The following is a 21974-nucleotide window of genomic DNA, read 5'->3' on the forward strand; positions in this document are numbered from 1 at the left end:
ATTTTTGTGTCAGAGAATTTCTGCACCCTTTTTGTGTAATAAATGTGAGTTATTGAACACCTAGCATGAACTCCAGGCCTCGAGGGGCAGTGTCCTGCAGGTTTTAGATAACACCCAGGGTCAACACACCTGAATCACATGATTAGTTCATTACCAGGCTTCTGGAGAACTTCAAGACATGCTGAGGAGGTCATTAAGCCATTTAAATCAGCTGTGTTGGATCAAGGACACATCTAAAACCTGCAGGACACCGGCCCTCGAGGCCTGGAGTTCGACACCTGTGACATAGAGGATTCATAGTTAAAAGTCCTGTCTTCCTTCTCTCATCCCTAACGGTCGCGGCAGATGGCTGCCCCTCCCTGAGCCTGGTTCTGCTGGAGATTTCTTCCTGTTAAAAGGGAGTTTTCCCTTCCCACCGTCACCAAAGTGCTTGCTCATAGAGGGTCATATAATTTATGGGTTTTTCTCTCTCTATATAATTGTAAGGTCTGCCTTACAATATACTTTGATACTGGTCTGCATTTCACAAGTTTGCGTGAAGCTGATTTAAGTGTATATTTTTTAGCCTATATTTTCACTACAGTGGATCAGAGTCGGTCCTCCTGTGCTTAGTGTATGCGTAACACTAGCTGAACACGAGTTCAGCTAGTGCGCTGGCCAGAACGAGCTTCCCTGGCATCAGCAATATGACTTACATTATTGTTGCCACTGTCACCAAAATTAGCTGGGGTGTGATTAACAAACTGCCAATATTTTGAGTTGTCTGTCCGTCCAGGCGTTTACCAGTTGGAAAGATTTTATGAGACAGCCACACTATTCACTGTTCTACTCTTCTTTGCATGTCCATTGTGGCACATTTTAAATTGGTAACATTCTTTCATAATGGAATTTTCTTTTAATACTTAAAGGATTAAACTAACTGACCATTAGGAGTCTAATGCTCCTCTAGGCCAGTTTGTCAGCTAAGACAAGCTGGACGTTCAGCGTCCATTGATCTGCTGGGCAAACAGTATTAACGATTACACAAATACCTGCATGTTGCATTGATCTCTGAAAACAGTGTATTGGAGAGTGCAAATCAGTCGTGGCCAAACATCCACCCTCTGTTGGCCCATCCACAGGAGATCTAAAGTGAAATTGGACAGTTTGTTAATAATAACAATGTTCATTGGATTTAGACTGTTGGGCCCTACAGCAAGGGAAATGCCTTATTACTATTCTGTATCCTGGTTCCTAATTACCACAGTGTTTTCCTCTTACCTGAGTCAGAGTTTCTCCAGGGAAGGTCATACACCTGTTTCAACTTGGCAGACTGCTGTTAAACATCCTGCTTGTATTAGGATAAGCAAGTATGGGTACATGTATTCATACATGTAAATCATCTTTTCTTTTGAATTTATATAAATATATTTTTAGCTTTTTATGTAATCTGGTATGTTTGCAGATATGTTTAACCATTTATAATCTTTGACGGCAAAACATTCTTGTGATCACACTGTTAATACAAATGTGCTGAAGCAGGCAGCTCCATTTGTAAAAAATACACATATTATTGTGTCTTTACACAATAATATGTCTTTGATACAGTCTAGCAATGGATAAAGTCATGTAACTGAAGCACGGTTGTTTGTCAGTGATGGACAACAATTAGAATTTCTTTTAAAAAATGCACCAGCTGTCTTGAGTGGTGCTGCAGTGAAAAAAATCCAGAAAAATCAGGTTTAGCAACTCCCAGATTTATACATTTATGAGAATAGATTTAGATGTAACAGCCAGCAATCAGAGAGCCTTCAGCCTCTGTCTCTATTGTCTTCTGTATTAGGATTTTAGGAGAAATGTCATTGCAGCAGATCTCATTGTGGTGCTCTGTAGGAGTTTCCTCAAGCCAATCTTCTTTTTAATCCCAGGATCCTAGGTCGATATAAGCACATTGCCCAATGCCCTTTACAGTCCATGAAGGAGATTCTGCTCATCAGCACAATCTCTGGCACATTGTTAATGCTTTATGATTTTTGCATTCACTGGACCACTGGTCCTTTTTCCTTTCAGTGTATCTGACTTCTGTCATTAAAGTGGAAATTGTTTCCAACTGCTGGGGAAAGTAATTGTAAATAGTGTGCTGAAGATACGCAGTAGTAATACAAAATATGCATTCGGTAATGTATTTCATGAGTTTAATATGTAAAGTGTGTTAAATACAGACAATTCACGCAAAATAGTTAAAAGATTGAAAGAAATTAGCCAATAATTGTTCTGACAATTATTTTGACAATGGTACAAAGAGTCTTGCACTTTAATCTTTTAAGGAATACAGATGCAGGGCTCATTCTTCTCTGGCAGGATTTTGTTAAATATAGTTGCATGGCCCATTTAAATGGTAATGCTACAAAATTGTCTTTGGAACATCTGTTGCCACCTGAAACACAAGCATATAGTAAAACAGTTCCTGTTTTAAAAGACTACCTGTTTCAGCTCTGGCATTGAACAATGCACCACAGGAGGTAGCTACAGCTGATGTTCCTGTCAGCACTCATTATTACTCTGCAGGCTGATATTTGCTAATGAATGTATCCAGTGTATAAATAAATTACCAGAGTTAAAGATTAAGTATTTAAATGTTAGTGTCTTAATGACAGTTTCAAAAAAAAGTCAGAGTAAATATAAACAGTTCTAATCTCAGCAGCACATATTTACTCAGCAACGCTCGCTCTATTTGCATCTCTGTTCCAAGCATTTGCAGCGCCTTGCTTCCCATGCTAAAAATGCCGACTCTCGGGGTCCTTTGTGTATCTAGAAATCCATAAGCTCAGCGCATGCTAACAGCTCTCATTTGTAAATAGCAAATGAGAGTGAAAATGTCACACTCTAAATAGATTAAAGCTGGTTGTGCTTCAGTGATGCTCGCTGAGATTAGAGCTTTTCCAACCTTCAAATGCCATGGATAAATGTGGGAACTTTAGATTGTGATGAACATTTGTTGTCGTTGCTTAAAAAGCCATAATCTGAACAAAATAGGTGACGTTATAAAGTTCAAGTCATAGTTATTTTCAGTCTGTTATTCATGTTGGGTCAGATTTGCTAACGATCTGTCCAAACTTTGCAGACAGAATTATTTTAGGACCTGCTAAAACTTTTAGTATTTAGCATTGGTAGAAACTACATTTTAAATTATGCTTTTAGAATGTTTAATGGATATTTTTAGTGCTATCGTGGATCTGAATGTTATTCATAAATGGAGTGTTAAAAGTGGGTCTTTTCTTTTCTTTCCTTTTGGCTTTTAAAGGCTCAGTTACAAAACTAATGTTGTTTCTGAGTCCTTATCTGATCAATAGTACACATCTGAGATGTGCCTAATAGTTAGTATTTCCTAATTGGTTGATTGCATTCTGGCTTGGTGCATGTGAGTGAATATATATTATTGTGTGTAAGTGATTGTGTGAACATAGCTGTGAGTGCAAGATCAGTTGTATATCTTTTCTCAGCAGTAATACATATACAATACATATACTATGGCAAGGCATGTAAAAGGGGAAAAAGTTGTTCTGCAAGTTTTATGAACAAAGCACAGTAACATTAACGTCATTAACATGCAGGCAGATATATAGTGTTCTGTCTGCTTCTGTACATACTTCAGGTCATACTGCTAGGGCTTGGGACAGAATCTAGTACTTTTCAGGGAATTAACTGAATTAGTACAGAGGACAGATTCACACTAAATCGATTGGTGCCAAATTTTGGTACAAGAGCCCATCTGGATTAGACGGTTGTTGCCTTTGCAAATCATGGTGTCCAGAAGTGGTTACAACAGCTGGTGCTGTGTGCGTTTGTGTCTCAGTTTCATGTGCAGCTGCCTCTTGTTGATTCAAGTTACCATGCTACTTTTGAATTGAATGAAACCTGTGCTTACACTGCATTCTTTTGGTTACTAGATGCTTGCTCTCTCAGTGAGTCTGCTGGGACCTGTTATCACGGTTGTCTGGTTATTACTACTCAACTAACTGATGTTTGTTTATAAATTAGAAAATTAGCCTGCCTCTCCTATCAGTCCATTTTTTGTATTGCAGCATCACGTTCATGTTCCCTAATGATTAAAAAAATTACAATTACAATTTCTAGACCCAAGTTGACACAGTAAAATGACATGTTTTGTCCAAGAGTTGAAATCCAACAACATCAGGTGTACTATCCTATAAAACCTTAGTGTTGGTAATATTTTGTTAAACATGCTTCTAAGAGAAAATTAAGAGAATGTAGGGCAACGATCCATCAGGAGCAAAACAACACAGTGGAAATAATATTTATTCTTCTTTATCTTTCAGCAAACATCACCTACATAAAGGGCTAATATTTGGGCATGCACAAAACACTTAATGTTACAGGTTACAGAATACAGTTTAACACCATATGTAAACCAAACAAGTTTTCATCCACACATCTGCCCAGTTAGCGCCTGAATCACTTAGGTTAGTATCTAAACCCACGTGTGGGACTAATAAAGGTTATCTTATCTTATCTTATCTTAAACCAGATTGCCATGGATATACAAACATGGTATTGCAGGGGCTTGGGGCTAACTAATTTGTACAAGAATGAGATGACTTGAAGGTGTTTTTTTGAAGGTGCTGCTGACATAAGTGCACCACATTGTGGGAATTTTGTATGAATAACTCACAATGTGCAAATAGCCAATGAGGCTATGGAAACTGGACAGGATGACTGATGATGAGATGAGTCAGGTTATTCAATGGTGTGAGTCTTGAATGGAAACCACACTCCATAAAACCAATTCTTGCAGATCCATTGCTGTGCAAACAAGATAAGCTCTTATTCTGTTTCACCTGCATTCTCCGTCATGTTCTCGGGTTTAGCTGTGTTTGAGCACATACAGTGGGCAGCCTGTCTCTGTGAAAGACATGTGTATGAAGGGAAACAGTGCAAGCTAAAAAGAAGGAAATGCAGAGAGAATAAAAGAAGATGCAGGGGACAAAAAAGGGACAACAAAAGACAAAATAAGGCGCATAACTGAAAGACGGAGAGCTGGGATGAAGAAAGGAGCATTCATCCTTATCTAAATGTGTGTGTGGTTGGGGCGGCTGGCAGAGAGAGTAAATGGAGGTGTCAGAGATGGAAAGAAATCAAGTGCAGCTGAATATCAGATGGCTTCTTCCATTGTGGGAACGCCCCCTTGAATTCAGTCCAGTTGCTTGAGAGCTGCTTAAATAATTGATGGCCCTAGTTCTATATCCAACACCCTTTGTCTGTCTCACTGGAAGCAAAGTGTTACCTCTTTATGCAGATACAGAACATTATTTTCACTTGACTGCGCTAAAAACAGAGTGAGCTGTTCTCGTGTTCAACATTGAATAAACCCATATAAAATAAAACAAAGGATTTGCTTAGAAAACTGATTTTGTGCGACTGAATAAAGCTGTCCAGCTCACTCTTATCACTTTACAGGGCCCAGCTAGGGAGCAGTGTAATGAGCAAAGCTACCACTCTCAGTCTAAAGTGACATAGATAGATTTGTGTTGTAGCAGAAGCTTTGATTTCCTCTATATTCATGCCTCACAGTGGATCCCATTTATAACGAGTCTCCTCAACAGCTTTTCTGGGCTGTTAGCAAAAGAAAGAGGCTCCCCAAATGCAGATGTGGTTCTCAAGAAAAGCAGGCAGTTTCTACTTAGCTTCATATTTCATGTTATGAGAGCAGTTACAGTTATTTTTTTAGCTGACGGTTTATTATAACTATTGCAAAGGAACATTTGACCTGGTAATAAAGTTCTGGCTTCATAGACAGACTGAATATAAAGACACTAGAATTGTGAAAGCAGACTGGTAGTAATATAGGAATAACGTCTAATTTTAGAATATCTGTTTAAATTAACCTGTTAGCAGTCGGACGTACCGCCCACGGTACATTGGATGGTTTAGGGGACTAATTGTAAATTTGTAGGACTGCTAAGGGGTTAATGTGTATTTCAGTTACAAATTGACAGAAATTGTAAATCTGACTCAAATCTACTCAGCAGGAATACTCAGCTTTTCCCCCATAATGAAAAGAGTAAGAGTCATAACTTAATAACTAACTAAATTCATTTACAAAGACTGACACCAAGCCCACATGATAAAAACTGCAAAAATTTAACTTGCAAAATGCTAACTTTGTTGCCCTGGAAAGCATTTATATGATGGTACATATAGGTGTAACATCTTCAAACCATATTTCAATGAATAGCTGGAAGTTGTCCCCCGTGACAGACCTGACTAGGTTGATAGGCCCGTAAGCTGAGTATCACTTGCCCAATGTCACACTAGTAGCTCTGTAAGGCACTACTGTGCACCAGCACTTTGCTAAGATAAAGGTCCAAAATGCAGCCTTTGTCAACAAAGATGAAAAGATCTGCTCCTCTTTCAGTCATCTTTTGCAGAAAATAGCATGGCCTCAGACAGATAAATGATTTGCTGCCTTTCTGTCTTCTTATTTGTATTAAAATTCATGAAACCTTTCACTTAGTGTGTAACAAGATCATTCGGATCAATAACGTATTCCTTCACCATCCCTCCCCTCCATTGTGCTCCTGTTAGATCATTCTTCACTGCAGCAGCAGACACCATTTTTTTTCTTCTCACTGACATGTCAGATGAAGTACAATGCTATACATATAGTTGTAGACATTAATATCTACAGAATAAAATCAACACAATATTAAAAAAAAAAAAGAAATCTGATCTTTTTTCTTTAGTTGTTAGGAGGTTGCAAAGGAGTTAATATCCTTCCATTGTTTCTATTTTGTTTCACTGTTTTATTTCATTGATATCCATTAAGGTATTGACATTTTTGGATTCTTTCAAAGAGAAGAATTACTTTCATAAATCAAACTTTTAGCAGAAAGCTATACACGCTGCTCTGGACATGTCAACAGCTTTGTCATTTTCCCACATATAGAATTTTATGATATCAGTCACACATACTAGTTAATTAACTGGTATGAATGAAATCTATTACAAAGCCAGGGCTTTACAGCGCCAGTGAATAAATGTAGGTCAGTCTGGTGTTGTATCTTTGAATTAAGCCCACACTCACTGCATTTATATGATAGTATTACCGCAAACAGACAGTAAACAGTCTGACGGCCCCTCCCCCAACCCATTCAGGCTCAAACACTTGGCTTTCCTCCCCCTCCCCACAAGTCTCTGCTCATTCTTGTTTTATTAAGGGGCTCACATCTCCTGTCCAGCAGCTCCATGTGCAGAGATGCCGTTCATTCATCTGATGTCCAGGAGATAACAGGTTGGCTCTACGAATGCTGACTGCATGGAAGAATCACACAGTGTGGGTCTGCCAATTTAACCCTGCCCCCTCCACTCAGTTGTTCATATTTCTCATGAACGATATTTCAGACCTGATCCCAGATTTTCTCTCATTCAGAGACGAATATGCAAAGAGCAAATCTGTGAATGAGCAGCCATTCATTTTTTGTCACTGTTATATAGTTTTTCATTCACTGGATTTTGTGCTGTTTGGATTGTTGCAACAATCAGGGAAGGGAAACAATGAAATGTTCTGAAAAACCTCATGTCCTGGCCTTAATTTGGATCTTATGTTCCCTCACACCTGGACATTGAAATTCAACTGCATCTCCCACATAACAGAAAGGAGGAACAACTTGAAAAACACAACAAAGACCCCAAGACACAATCCCAGCCCCACAACAATCACTTGCTTCCATGAATTGACGCATTTTTGCACCCTATCACTAAATGCCATGGATCTGTATTCTGCTACCCTTGGAGGACCACTTTGATGGGGATTCAATCAACAAACCCTTAGAGGCAGGGGGACAGCCTAAAGCTAGTGGCATGTATCATCACAACTGTACAAATGTCAACAAAACCTGACATCTGACATTATCAAGGTGTTAGACCGCAGTAGTTCAAGTCTGACATTTCCCAAACTTCGTCTGTTTGAGGTCTCTTCATCATGCATGTCTTTCTTATTTACATCCAGGTTGGTACTGTGTATTTTGTCTTCGTTGTTTCTTATTTTTTTGGCTCTTGCTAGACAGTTAAGCATGACCAACGCTGTTCAGATTGTTGCAATGCTAAATGACGCTAAAAAAGAAATTATGGGTTCTTTTTTTAAATTTTAGTCTTAGAAGTCCTCATAAGATATTGTTGTATGTTTTCTAGCAAATGTTGCATTACTATATTGTGTGAACGCTATTTTTAGTTGTCTGACAAAGTCGAACCAGTATTTGGTTATGAACTGGCTAAAAGAAAAAAGTGACTGAACATAAGGGTGGGCGATAGAAACGATATACATTTGGCCAACGATAGAGATTTTGACTATACCGCTCTATCGTGATAGCGCATTTTGATGATGTCATCAAGCTGTGCCTGTTTTGGTCGAAAGCATCGCAGCGGCTACAGCCATTATCCATCCATCCATTCGCTTCCGCTTGTCCTTTTCAGGGTTGCGGGGGGCGCTGGAGCCTATCCCAGCTGTCATAGGGCGAGAGGCGGGGTACACCCTGGACAGGTCGCCAGTCTGTCGCAGGGCCAACACACAGGGACAGACAACCATTCGCACTCACATTAATTCGCACATTGTGACAATTTGGATTATGCAATTACCCTATCCCCACAAGCTGCATGTCTTTGGACGGTGGGAGGAAGCCGGAGTACCCGGAGGGAACCCACGCAAACACAGGGAGAACATGCAAACTCCACACAGAAAGACCCCGGCCTGATGTTGGAATTGAACTCAGGACCTTCTTGCTGTGCGGCAACAGTGCTAACCACCGTGCCACCGGCAGCACGGTGGCACTATCCATTATCATCTGCAAAATATGCCGACAGTCATAGCAAAGAGATGAAGCACTTTTGAAATGTGGGGAAAGCCAAAAACTGCGCTTCCTCCACTTCCATAACATTGATTCATTAATGACTTTTTTCGAGTGGAAAAAAAGTTGGCATTCATCCTCCAGCTTCACTGTGCCAATGTTATGCTAACATAGCTGTTTCGCTAGCAATCATGTAGCACAACATTAGGTAGTCCAACTTCAGTAACCCTGCAAATGCCACTGCTGTTTAGTTTTCTCTCTTCATTTATGTTGGAAGTGGTAGCAGAGCTGTACGTTTTAATTAGTTTCAAAAATCTCTCAGTCAGAACATAGTATGTCATGTTTAGGTGGAAACTAGCGAGCTAACTTCCTGCTAACTTCTAACTCCGTTAAATTTAATAAATTCTGTTTTCATGGATGCCTGGATGTTAAACTTAATTGTTACACCTGGTAAAGCAGCAACGCTAATGATTTTATTAAAGATTAAAGAATTTAGACCGTTTTTTACTCTCAGTAAAAGAGTTTGACTTTGGGACCTGAAGGGACGGAATTTTGGACCCAGATTACTCCGCGAAGCTCCTCACCATGGCAGCCGTAATGCTCTGACAATCCATCAAGCAGTGCGGCTTACCAAAGTTGTACTAAAACATTTTTTAACAGATTTCTGCACGCCCAAATCGGGTTCGAGGTCAGTAAGCACAACCAGAATTCATACATAAGGCACACTCTCTATTTTTGAGAAAATTAAAGAATTTTAAGTGTGCCTTGTAGTGTTGAAAATACCTTATACAGAAGAAAAGAATATATCGCGATATATATCGTTACCACACATGCTTGAAATTATATCGCGATATGAATTTTAGGCCATATTGCCCAGCCCTAACTGTACAATCATCAACTGGCTCTTCAAGGTATTCTTCAAAGGTTCACGTACACAGTACACATTCAGTCAAACTCTCGTGCTGTAACAATACTGTAAACAGTAACCCATACACCACATGAACACAGGATATCCACAAATTTAAAAGTCACTAATCAGTTGTTCGTGTATTCAGTAATTTTTTTTATATATAGTGCCAAATCACAGTAGCAGTTGCCTCAAGATGCTGTATGTTGTAAAGTAAAGGCCCTACAATAATACAAAGAAAACAGTGAAAAACCCGTTTGATGAAGTGCTTTGGCGACAATGGGAAGGAAAAACTCCCTTTTAACAGGAAGAAATCTCCAGCAGAACCTGGCAGGGGGAGGGACGTCCATCTGTCGTGACCAGTTTTTGTGAGGGGAGGACAAAGACATGCTGTGGAAGTTAAGTTACTTTTGTAAGTGTCTTTTGTATTTAGCTGTCATCCTGTCTTTGTCCTCCGGATTCTGAATTTGGGTCCTTTTTTAAACCCTCACACATCATAATGGAATTTTAGTATCAGTCTGTCAATCTGTCAATAGCAGTAAGCCACGTTTTCCCGATCCAAGGATAGAAACAATACCAAGGAAATATCAGATAAAAGATTCGACATATGCTAAAATACAGCAACTAGTTTTTGTAATAAACCCTGAAGTACTCTGCAGTTGTGGGTAATTTTCAGCTCCATCTCTGATCAGCAGTGACAGAAACATATCAGCACAGGCGGATGCTTTAATTTTGTCATGCTTGATGTTGTCCCTTTTTTGGTAGCATCTGAAGCGCTTGTCACATCAGCTACAAAAACCATCTGTCCAAGATGGTGCAGTAGCACTGAGTTTGGAAAGATAAAGTAAAGACATAAAAACTACCTACTGTAACTTTGGCACTGAGCTCCTAATTTTTTGTTGTTTACTGTTTAGTAACTCTGTTTCCCTGACACTAAAAGAGGAACAGAAAGACAAACTTGTTTACTGAAAATGGCAAAGCAGGAGTCAGCTGACTCCTTGCACCACTATATTTTAATAGTTATGTATGCATGGTAAACACTGCTGGTTTACATTTTGAGGAGGGGCTCATAAAATAAGACCTTGAATGAATCTGCACCACAATCAGACACACAAAAGGCAATTAAGTTGCTTGTATTCAGTTCTGCATCATGACTCAGATTTGGAATAAAGTTTATCTGCTTCAGCCTGCAGTTTGGCTTTTATACTGTGTGATTTAAACTCATAATGAAGTGTCTCTTATATAAATGCTGAGACAGAATGCATTGACCCTCTGATTCAAATTTTACTTTTAGTCACTGTCTTCCTACCATTATCAGGTCCTGTTGAAAGTCATTGTGCCTCATGCTAACAAGGCTGTACTCTGTCATTGTGATCACAATGTTTAACACCCACATCTCCTGTCTGTTCAAGAGGAGATGTTATGGGATGTTATGACTCCATCGCTAATTTCCAGGAATATATTTATGATATGCCATTACATTAGATTTTAATTATGTTCCAAGACTGTCATTGCCTTACCACTGGCAGGGGATAAATGGAAATAATTTTCTTCTATGAATAATAACAGAGGATATTTCTGCAGTTATAAATAATGTGTACGTATGTACTGTGTACCTGTTATTCATATAGATGCTGAGGCACTTCTCTTGATTTGACAAGTGACCTCTGTGCTACGAGACAGTTTCTCAAACCACCAGGCCCTGTGCTGCCATTGATGACATTCAATTCTGGAATAGATAGCAGACATACACGTACACAGTTCCGAGTACATCTAAATGTTCTCAGTGGAAAAAGGAAAACGGGAGAGGGGTGGGAAGCGCTGGTTACATTTCCAGAAGCATAGGCTTGTTTTTTAAATCTTTCTCATTTATAATCATTTAGCTTTAATACTTTAATGGAATCACAGCATCTTTTCACCCATCTTCTGTTTTTGAGTAGAGTCATCAGATTGAGTGGCTTGTCTGTTACTGTAAATGAGAATTTGTGCTCTTTGCAGTTTACACAGGTCGCCGTCATTCCTACACCCATGTTGCTTTTCTCACTTTCTGAATAAAAGACACTACTGCTACAACAGTGATCGACTCCAACACATTCTAACTTGCTGAGACGGTTAAAGAGTGACCTGGATAACTTGATTTGATGACAATTAGTTGTGGCGAACTGAAAAAGCTCACAGTTGAGCGTTTTACAGAGACATAGAGAGTGGAAACAAGGAGGGAAGTGTCACTGTAACCCCTGAGGTAGTGTAACACCAGAGCTGCTCGAGGCTCAGCTCACATTAGTATCACTCATTTGTGCTCACATACAAACATAACTGCATACACCCACACATACACACACACCATGTCTATCAAACCAAGGCAAAAAGTAGAGTTTTCCATTTAAAATGATTTTCACTTAAATGGTACTGGCAGAGATTTCTCCAAGTGAGGGCTGTCAAGATTCCCATATAACAGTCAGATATAACCAGTTAACAGATGTTAAGCAACTGTGTGTGTGTATCCGTGTATGAGAGAGACAGCAAGAAGAAGAACTTGATCAAACTGCAGAGATAAATGTATGCTTGTGTTGAACTTTAGTTACCTTTCCACTGTGAATGAGTGTACGTTCAGCTGCATTCTTTTAATTATTGATAGTGGAAATGGAATGAAATTTCCAGCATCCTGAAACTGGAACTCCTCCTGCTGTGCAACTGTCAGGTACACAGTCACATTCAGCAATTTCTATTACCTAACTAATTTAGTTTTTTACAAAGGATTGTTGTTGTTTTTTTTTATAATAAAGATACCAGGATTTTGTTCAGCTATGCAAATTGTTTATCACACCAACCCTCTTCACATCCTTCTTTTATTCATTTGAATGTTGTGCACATCCATGCATCTTCCTCTTTTCATGGTAGCACCATATTTACCATGCTTTGTCCCATATGACCACTATGCCTGTCCAAACATGTCCAAACTATTACAGCCTTTCCTCTCTAACTTTTCTCCAACACACTCAACTTGAGCTGTCGATCTGATGTACTCATTTCTTCATGAAATTGATCTTGTCCATTTTGATCATTCCCAGTGTCAATCATAATCTTCAGCTCTGTCACCTCCAACCAAGCCTCCTGTCTTTTGTTAGTGCTACTGTCGCCAATCCATATGTCATATTAGGTCTCACTATCATCTTGTAAATCTTCTCTTTTACTCTTGCTGCTATCCTTTTCTCACAAATCACCGCTGACACTCATATCAGCAGGGTAAACTGCCTGCACTTTCTCCTTCACCTCTGCACTCTCCATTGGTTTGTATGGTTGACCCCAGGTATTTAAACTCATCTGCCTTCACTATCTCTACTCTTTCTATGTTTACCTTTCCACCTGTCCCATATCTTATTCACACACACATACCGTATTCTGTCGTGCTTCCACTGGTTTTCATTCCTTTTCTCTCCAGAGCAAACCTCCACCTATCCAGGCTCTCGTCTGCGCGCTACTTTCACTATAGATCACAATGTCATTGGTAAACATCATATTCCACTGAGAATCCTGCCTGATCGTATCTGTCAACCTATCCATCATCATTGCGAACAAGAAGGGCAGCTCTGATGTAATCCCATCCCACTATATCTCAGTGTCTTGATGCATGTCCTGTACCAGCCTCACATACTTCTTTGCCACTCCTGACTTCCTCAAGCACAGCCACAGCTCATCTCTTTGCACCCTATTATTAATTTTCTCTAGATCCACAAAGACAGAGCACCTCTTTTTGACCTTCTCTGTACATCTCCATCAACACTTTTTACTACAGCTTTGCGCATCACCCTTGTTCAGAATGAGCAATGCTCAAGAAGTTGCAAACAACCCAAGAGCCACATCTCAGTTTCTACAGGCTTCAGTTATATGTGAAATATTACATTTTATGACAGGGCAATTAGAAAAAGACTGAAAAATCGCCCCTGGTGCACGCAGAGTATTTTCAGACGAAGACACCGTTTTAGTGTTAATGTGGACGTAGCCTAAGAGGACTACTTTATCTTGAAACTTTGCTAGTGGAAAATAAGATGTTGTTTGACTACTTTGGCTACTAGCCAGTTGCCACAGATGCCTATGGTTGTTTATGTTGGTCTGCAAATACTCACTAATTATTAGCTCAGTAGAAGTAGAATTTGAAAAAATTCAATTCTTTAAAGTAAAAGTTGTGCCTGCAGCCAGCATGTTTCAAAAGACACTTTCACTTTGAAGCCAAATGGTTTTCATTTCCAGTTTGCAGATTCACAGTTTCCATACAGCTCAGGGAATAGCTGTGCAGTGTTTGTGGAAAAGTCCAACACCTTCAAACTGCAACCACAGCAGTGTCCTAGAGACCAAAGCAATCGAAAACAGTTGTGGAGTTGTGCAACACATTTTTCCCAGTGAGAGGTAAAACTCAGGGGGTTGCTGACCGCTGACTAGGGCTCTAGCAATTATTTTTCCAATGACTGTCATCAACTTCCAGCAAATAGTTAGGGAAGACTAATTTTCCCCTCATGATCAGTGGTTTCTGGTAGCTGGTCACAGACTAATCTCTAGGCCTATGTAACTTCGGCTTTATTTGTCACCACATGTTTGCAAAACCTCAGTAAGAAAATTGAATATTTCTTCCAGTAGTGTAGACTGTTGACCTCTGCTGAGCCTTGGGTTTTGTGTTTTGGCCATTGCCATCTTGGTTTTTTGGAGCTATAACTTTTCAACCAGGGTTTAACTGAACAGCTACCATTTCAGTAGTGGGTTAACACTCCTACAGGTTACTCAGGTTATTTCCTCAGCAGGCTAAGATAAACAGCCAAGAAAACATTAAGGATTAAGATAATTCTACTGCCTGCTTGGCTGACAAGTCATTTACCAATGAACTGCCAACTCTCTTTCTTTTTGAAACCAAAATTGAAGAAATCAGTAAATTTTCTTTAATTGGTGAAATTAATACAATGACATCTCATGTCCTGTACAGCACTAAATATAATTAAAGTATCAGGTCTTTTACACTATAAAACAAAAATTTTACACTATAAAATACTATGAAAAAATCTTGAGATATCCCTAATTTCTTAATGATTTGCTACGAAAATGGGAAATAGGGGAAATGGGATATTATTAATTGAAACATGCATAGAAATACAATATATAAGGAAAAAAAGAATTTGCACAATTCTAATGAGATTATGAAAGTCAATAAGTTGTAACGCCCACCTTTATTCTTCGATAGAGCCTGAAATATCTTACGCAAGCTTTCTTGTAATTTCTTTAAGTAGGCTTCAGGAAAAGAGCTCCAAGCTTCTTGAAAGATATTTCAAAGCTCTGCTCGGCTGGAGGTAATGCCCTTCAGCAGAGCAGAGCAGTGATCCCTCAAGCTTAAAATGAGCTTGAACTGGCACAACCTTTGATGGTGTAATTAATATAAGTTGAGAAAGAGAATCATGGCAGTGAGGCACAGACTGAGAGAACTGTGTTGAACAGAGACATGTATTGGATAGCTCTGTAATGAAAGGACATTGTTGGAATTGTTGGTCATTGGTGTATCAATGCAATATAAGACACTACCCTCATCTGAACTTTGTCCTTAGCTCCATCAGTGTTCCTGTTGTTAGTCCAAACCTTGAGGTCAAATTAAGGTTCCCGGGAGTCTTGTGTACTAAAAGGTGTCTATAACATGTCTGTTATGCAGAATATCAACTTTTATCCACTGTGTTTGAGATGAATGCCGGTTTTATCTCATGCACAGTTGTGTTAATTTCATAGTAATGTCTTTGCTTGGACCAGTCATCTAGGTTACTGGAGAGACATCAAGTACAAAAACTGGCATGGAGGTGACTTTGCATGACTGGAACTACCTTTTTTTTTTTTAAATCTTGTGTTTTTATCAGAATGGACACTGACTCCCCACTGTACCAGAGTAGTTATGTTCAAAAATGATAATGCTATACAATGTGGCTTTGGTCTGAAAATATTAAAGAGCATGCTGTGATTTGGCGTAGTCTGCATATACACTTGGTAACACACTGTGCTGCCATCCTGCCGAGCCATCTGTCTAGCAAAAGATTACTAGGTAGCTCTGTTAATCCAGGTAGCTTCCTAACTGCACCCTGTCAGCGAGGAAATGAAGTTGAGTGGAAAATGTTTCAATGAATAAGACCCACGTTTCCTCTCAGGCTTAAGGCTTGACCTTGACACACCAAGCAGTTTCAACACTAGAAAAGCAGTAGCCTTATCACGCTGCTTATATATATATAGAATTCCCTCCAGTTTGGCTCAAGAATCTTGTTTATGGGGATGATAGGCAGTTTTGTGCGCATTAGATCACTTTCACCTTGCCAAAGTTTGAGATTCTTTGCCACTTACATGAACTGTGTGTCAGCACTTTCCTCCATCCACCATTCTCTGAGGATTAGAGACTAGAAAAGAACAGATTGTGTTTCTGTTTCACTTCATCCATCCATGACTGTAAATTTGTGTCATGGGAGGGCTGATGCTGAGTCACACACTTTCTTTAAGTTTGAAGGGTATTTTTTTTTTCAATTCTAAATCTGTTGTTAAAGCAGTAGAGATGGCACCCGATCTATTAAATGGAGATATTTAACTGTGTTTGCTTTGCTTGTCCTTATAAATATTCAGGTCAGAAATTCTCTGACTAAAGTTGTTTTAGTCAGAGAATTTCAAAGGTGTGCTCTCTCATTACACTGCACCATGTAAAGCAGCTCCATTGCCTGCGTATTAGATTTAGTTGGACAGAGAACATTCTGCTAATTAATGCTGCCGGCAGGCTGTGTGTGAGTGACTGTGTGTGTTTATGTGTGTGAGCCAGTGTCTGTCTGTGGCTGTTTCAGAGTGTGCTGAGCCGAGATCTGTGGACCTCATTAGCGTTTTTGTGCGCATGCTTGGCTGTCTCACTGCCAGTGTGCACGCAAGAAATGTAAATGTTATTTCTGTTTGTGTGAGTGTGTGCATGCATGTATGTGTATCTGTGTTTGCCTGTCACACTCCTCTGAGGCAGGATACACAGGCAGATGGGCAGAAATTTGCATCAGCAGCAGTGTCGGGAATCTTTCTGATCTGTCCGTTTATAACGCGTCAGGTGGCCTTCCTGCAGAGAACCTGGGCAGCTCTCTTTCTTCTCAGGAAGAAAGACATGCAGAGACAGGAGCAGAGAACGAGAGCAGGCAAATAAAGACTAAGGGGAATAAACCAACAGAAAAAAAAGGAGTCTGGATTTAAGAGACATGAAGGAGTAAAGGAGTAATGACCAGAAGAGATAGAGGGAAAAGAAGTTCATGTAGAATTATTATTTTTATGCAGGTTTAAAACTAATACTAAACCCATATTAAAACTGGTCACTCCGCTCCAAGTAACACATGCGTCAACTGAAGTAATGACAAAAAGATCACAATGTCCTTGTGCCCCCGTATGGCTTAGAAACTATAAGCACTTCTCTACTCCATTGTCTTTTTCATATTCAACTGTATTTGAATTGAGCCATTGCTAAGTATATGACATGAGATCACATGAAAAATTATTACAATAAACAAAATATTGATTTTTTTTAAACAAACTTTAAGTTTTTATAAAATTCCCATCACTTTCTTCTTCTTCTATTCTTCTTCATACACACAGCTTTAAACCCATTCTCATTCTTATGTTGCCTGAAAAAGCCATTGTCACCAAGTCACCATTATGTTTTCTAGAATATAATACTTGACACTTATGAATTATAAATGCCTATGGATTCCAAGCAGCCTATTTTTAGAGTCACTCATACACGTACACACATAGATTGCATTTCAAGGCTGGGGTTTTGTCCCTGCAAGCACTACTTTTATAGACTGCTCTGTACTGTACTGTGAACGAATTTACTACAAGTACTGGAAAGTACTGTATGTTAAAAAATAATATAGTATAGTCAACTAATCACATAAAAATGAAATCATAACTATCTATATTTGATGTGAGCATCTCCAGTTCTCCTGGGTACACGTGCAGTTATTCAATCTTGGAAAATGTGCCACAGGTCTCTGGATTTTAGACTGGCTCACTGTCTTTTGTCTCTTGATATAATCTCTGCATGGTGTGTTTAGTGTGGGGCTCTTTGTTCGCCTTGTGTTTGAAGATAATTCTTTGACTTACCACGTGCTGGGATTTTGTTGCTATGCCATCGACTGACTTTGAAATGAATAAGATGTTTTTCTCATGGTCTTGAGTGATGGTTATACTTACATGGGGTGGCTGTAGCTCAGGTGGCAGAGCAGGTCAGCCACTAATCAGAAGGTCGGTGGTTCGATCCCAGGCTGCCTCCTGGCTGCATGTCATATATCCTTGGGCAAGATGGGCCCGGTGGCGCCAGTATCCGGCAGCCTCGCCTCTGTCAGTGCAGCCCAGGGCAGCTGTGGCTACAATGTAGCTTGCCATCGTGAATGACTGAATGTAGTGTGAAGCGCTTTGGGGTCCTTAGGGACTAGAAAAGCGCTATACAAATGCAGGCCATTTACCATTATATCACATAATATTTAGCAAGTTTTATTGGATTTTGTTCATTGATGGATAGAATGCTTTGAGACTTCTGCACAGCACTGTATGGTTGTACACATGTGAGGGCATCTGTGTGCATGCATGTGATTTGTTTTGCATGTTTGGTTAGTCTATGCAAATGTGCATTTGTACAACTTCAGACACTTCTTCAACACTACAACTTCAAAAATGTAATGATAGGTGGCTGGGTGGTGTTTGTGTTTTCAGTGGAAACACTGTTAAATGCCCATCTAAATGATTTATTCCATTTGTTTGTTGCCATAAAAGGGAAATTTCTTTCAACACCCTGTATATTGGCAGATGAATAAAGATAATCATTTGAAAAACATCTTGAAGTCACTTTGTACTGATGACAGAATGGTGCAGTGAGTTTAACTTTCTTTGGAGCGCTCAGTTGTTTCCATGGAGACAGACGGAGAAGATTTTAATTTGCAAACAAAGTGAGTCAAATTATAGGATGCTTATCACTGTCAGTGCTACTCCTTGTGCTTAAAGAGATAAAAACAACAGATGCATTTGTATTTTTATAATGACAAACATATCTGAGCTGAGATGAAAGCTAAAACCAAAGTCACTGATTGAAGTTCATATTTTAAGTTGGGGTAAATAACTGAATCTGTCAGTATGAGGCAAGTACACAATAATATCTGGATGCACTCTTTTCATATCCAAAATATTCCACTAATAATGTGTGTATATTTGTGTAGGTCAGGATTTAATCCCTCTAGCTAACGTCAAAGTCCTTCTAGAAGCATGACTTACCACTTGGCAGCCATATTGGTAACTCTTCTGGGGCGATCGTGGCTCAAGAGTTGGCAGTTTGTCTTGTAATTGGAAGGTTGCCAGTTCGAGCCCTGGCTCCGACAGTCTCAGTTGTTGTGTCCTTGGGCAAGACACGTCACCCGTTGCCTACTGGTAGTGGTCAGAGGGCCCGGTGGCGCCAGTGTCCCACAGCCTGGCCTCTGCCAGTGCGCCCCAGGGCAGCTGTGGCTACAATGTAGCTTGCCATCACCAGTGTGTGAATGGGTGGATGACTGAATGCAGTGTAAAGCGCTTTGGGGTCCTTAGGAACTAAGTAAAGTGCTATACAAATACAGGCCATTTACCATCTTCTGGGTAGTTATTTCATAAGTGTATGGGGAGCGTGTGAATAAAATTGACAGTCAAGTCTGATTCAAATTGCTTTTAAAAAGTATGTTGAATGCAAACTAAACTATGTGGATTATCTTGTCTTCTTCCTGTCACCCCAACCGGTCGCAGCAGATGGCCGCCCCTCCCTAAGCCTGGTTCTGGTGGAGGCTTCTTCCTATTAAAAGGGAGTTTTTCCTTCCCACTGTCGCCAAAGTGCTTGCTTCAGTTGTGATTCAAAACAAGCTTCTTTTTTTTTTTACCTCAAGTCATAGTTGCTATATCAGAATGCTGTTCTCCTAATACTCACTCTGTAGTCAATGCTGTGTTCATAGTGTAGTGTGTATATGTGTGTATATAGTGCCGGTTTACACCAAGAGTCATTTTAAGGTAAAGGTACGGAACTGGAGAGGGAACACTAGCAATCTGGTCATTCCCTGTGAGTGAGTAGGCAGAACTAGGGTGAAGAAGAGGCACTTAAATCGCCCGCCCCCGATTTAAGTGAATAGTTCAACCCACCCATGGTGACACTGATATACTGTTGGACCCTGGATATTGCTTAGCCCTGCAAAATCTGGACTTCCTAAAACATAAATCAAAGCCAGGCCTTGTGAACTACTTTGGTTTACAAAGCTGCACAGTAGCATTTGAGAACCTGATATAAGAAAGTGAGTAGTAATCCACAATTCTTTTGTAGGCAGAGTAAGAATCGCAGTTTAGGGTGTTTGAGCAGCAGTGCATCTATGCTCCCCCAGAAAAGAAACGATCTGGGCTGGGTGCCTGCTGGGTGAGCTATAAATAGCCTAATAGTGATACCAGGATTTCAAGTCTAGTGTGTGAGAGAGCATCTTCCAACAATGTCTATGTTTATTAGTTAAAACATAAACATGCATCTCATTTTTGTTCATTGCTCCTGTACTACAGCTTTACTAATGTTGGCAACACTTCAATTACTATTTAAGCCTAGAGTAGGATTAAAGACGGAATCAAACCTAAAAATAAAAATGTAACAATCATATTTTCTGTTTATTTGAGGGGTTTTTCTGAAGCTAGGACAAGTCAGCTGGTAGGAATGGTCTACAATTTTGTCTCCTATATCTGCTTTATTTTTGTTCACCTCTTTCCTATTTGATCAATTAGGAACATTTAGATGTGAGGCATTAGCAGCTAGCAGGGTTGTATTAAATTACCTCCCACTGTGAAGCCATTGCCAACTCTAGTAATTGGGCCTCATTTTTTTTCCTTCCATGAGAACTGCTGTGAAAATATTCATGGTTGTTACATGAAGAAGAAATTATTCATTATTCAAGGGGATACATTATTTAAATAATCTGCTAATGTTAGGTTTGATGTAAGCTGTTTGCAATGTTTCAACTGTACTGAACTGTGAAGGACACTTGCCGCATGTCTGTATGTATAAAATCATTGAGCTCCAGTGGGTTTCCTCTCAAAGGCCTTGTTGACCTTTTCACCCTCATTTTTCTGCCAGACCTGCCTGTGTGAGCAGCTTTATCTGGAATAAGATGCTTGAATGTCAAAGGGTGTTAATGGAAAACTCCAGGGTCAAAATGTCTAGAAACCTGCTATGTCGGGTTTAAATCAGGTTTTCCATTTTGCTTCAGACTGAAAAATTACAAAGATTGATTGGGCCTCATAATTTCGAGATTCTGTATCTGCCACTGGCTCACATGTTAAGTCAATCAAATAGAAAACTCTTTCTAACTGTGATTTCCTTTTGCTTAGGTTCAAACTTCCTCTGTGCCACCCATATCATCCCTGTGAAGAACGAGGAGGGTGTGGTCATGATGTTCATCCTGAACTTTGATTACATCCTGGATGAAGGCAGCAGTGACTCGCTGGAGAGACTAAACCATACCTCACCTTCTAAAGCTGATCAATGTGAGTAAAAACATGCAAGGCCCAGGCAGGAGAAGGTCGGTGCTAGACGACCGTCTGTGACATTTGGTCGGAGCTTTTATTCGTTCCCAAAATCTGGTTGTGTTTGTACCATTAAGTAAATATAGTGTTAGAAATAATACACGTATAAAGGTGGACATATATTAGAAATACATAAATATACTAGAGACCTACTATAATCTTAACGTTGCACATGCTGCTGTCTGCTATAATTGATATTTCACTTTAGTATAACTGATCCGCACTTTGTGTTTACGCCTTTTTTTGCGCTGATTCTAAAGCTGTTAGTTTCATCTCTCTCCAAACAATATTGACCGAACCAGCAGCAAAAAAGATCCAAACTATGCTTCACAAAAACATCGTCATGAATTCCCTCTGACTTTTGCTGTTTTGCTTCCACCACACTTCATGCACAGCTCTCTCTCTCTTTCTCAGTATACTTCAAGAACAGTTTCCCGTCTAAAAATCTGTTTTCTGCATTATTCGCTTGCTTGTTACGCACAAGTCTGCCGTTGTTTACAGCGCTGTCGGCCGCTGTTTTTTTCCTTTTACTTGCTTCCGAAAAGAAAGCCTCATTTCTGCTGTTCAATAGGCTTCTGAACAAATGTAAACTTTTTAAAATTATGCAAAATGCA

The 21974-nt window shown here is 39.6% G+C and overlaps 1 protein-coding gene across 4 annotated transcripts in view; it reads left to right on the forward strand.

Annotated features, from left to right (window-relative positions):
- LOC102202326 (potassium voltage-gated channel subfamily H member 7-like) overlaps positions 1 to 21974 on the forward strand; it is a 69620-nt gene that overhangs the window by 4342 nt on the left and 43304 nt on the right. For all 4 annotated transcript variants that reach the window (XR_001290513.1, XM_005744254.1, XM_005744255.1 and 1 more), the window contains exon 3: positions 21166 to 21321. Coding sequence is in view for 3 of the 4 variants with exons in the window: in XM_005744254.1 (XP_005744311.1) it covers positions 21166 to 21321 (156 nt within the window). In the remaining variant the exon portion in view is untranslated. The remainder of the gene's footprint in view (positions 1 to 21165; positions 21322 to 21974) is intronic.

Source organism: Pundamilia nyererei, unplaced genomic scaffold, assembly GCF_000239375.1.
Source record: "Pundamilia nyererei isolate P.nyererei 1_Seehausen unplaced genomic scaffold, PunNye1.0 scaffold00141, whole genome shotgun sequence".
In the NCBI taxonomy this organism is placed as follows: domain Eukaryota; kingdom Metazoa; phylum Chordata; class Actinopteri; order Cichliformes; family Cichlidae; genus Pundamilia; species Pundamilia nyererei.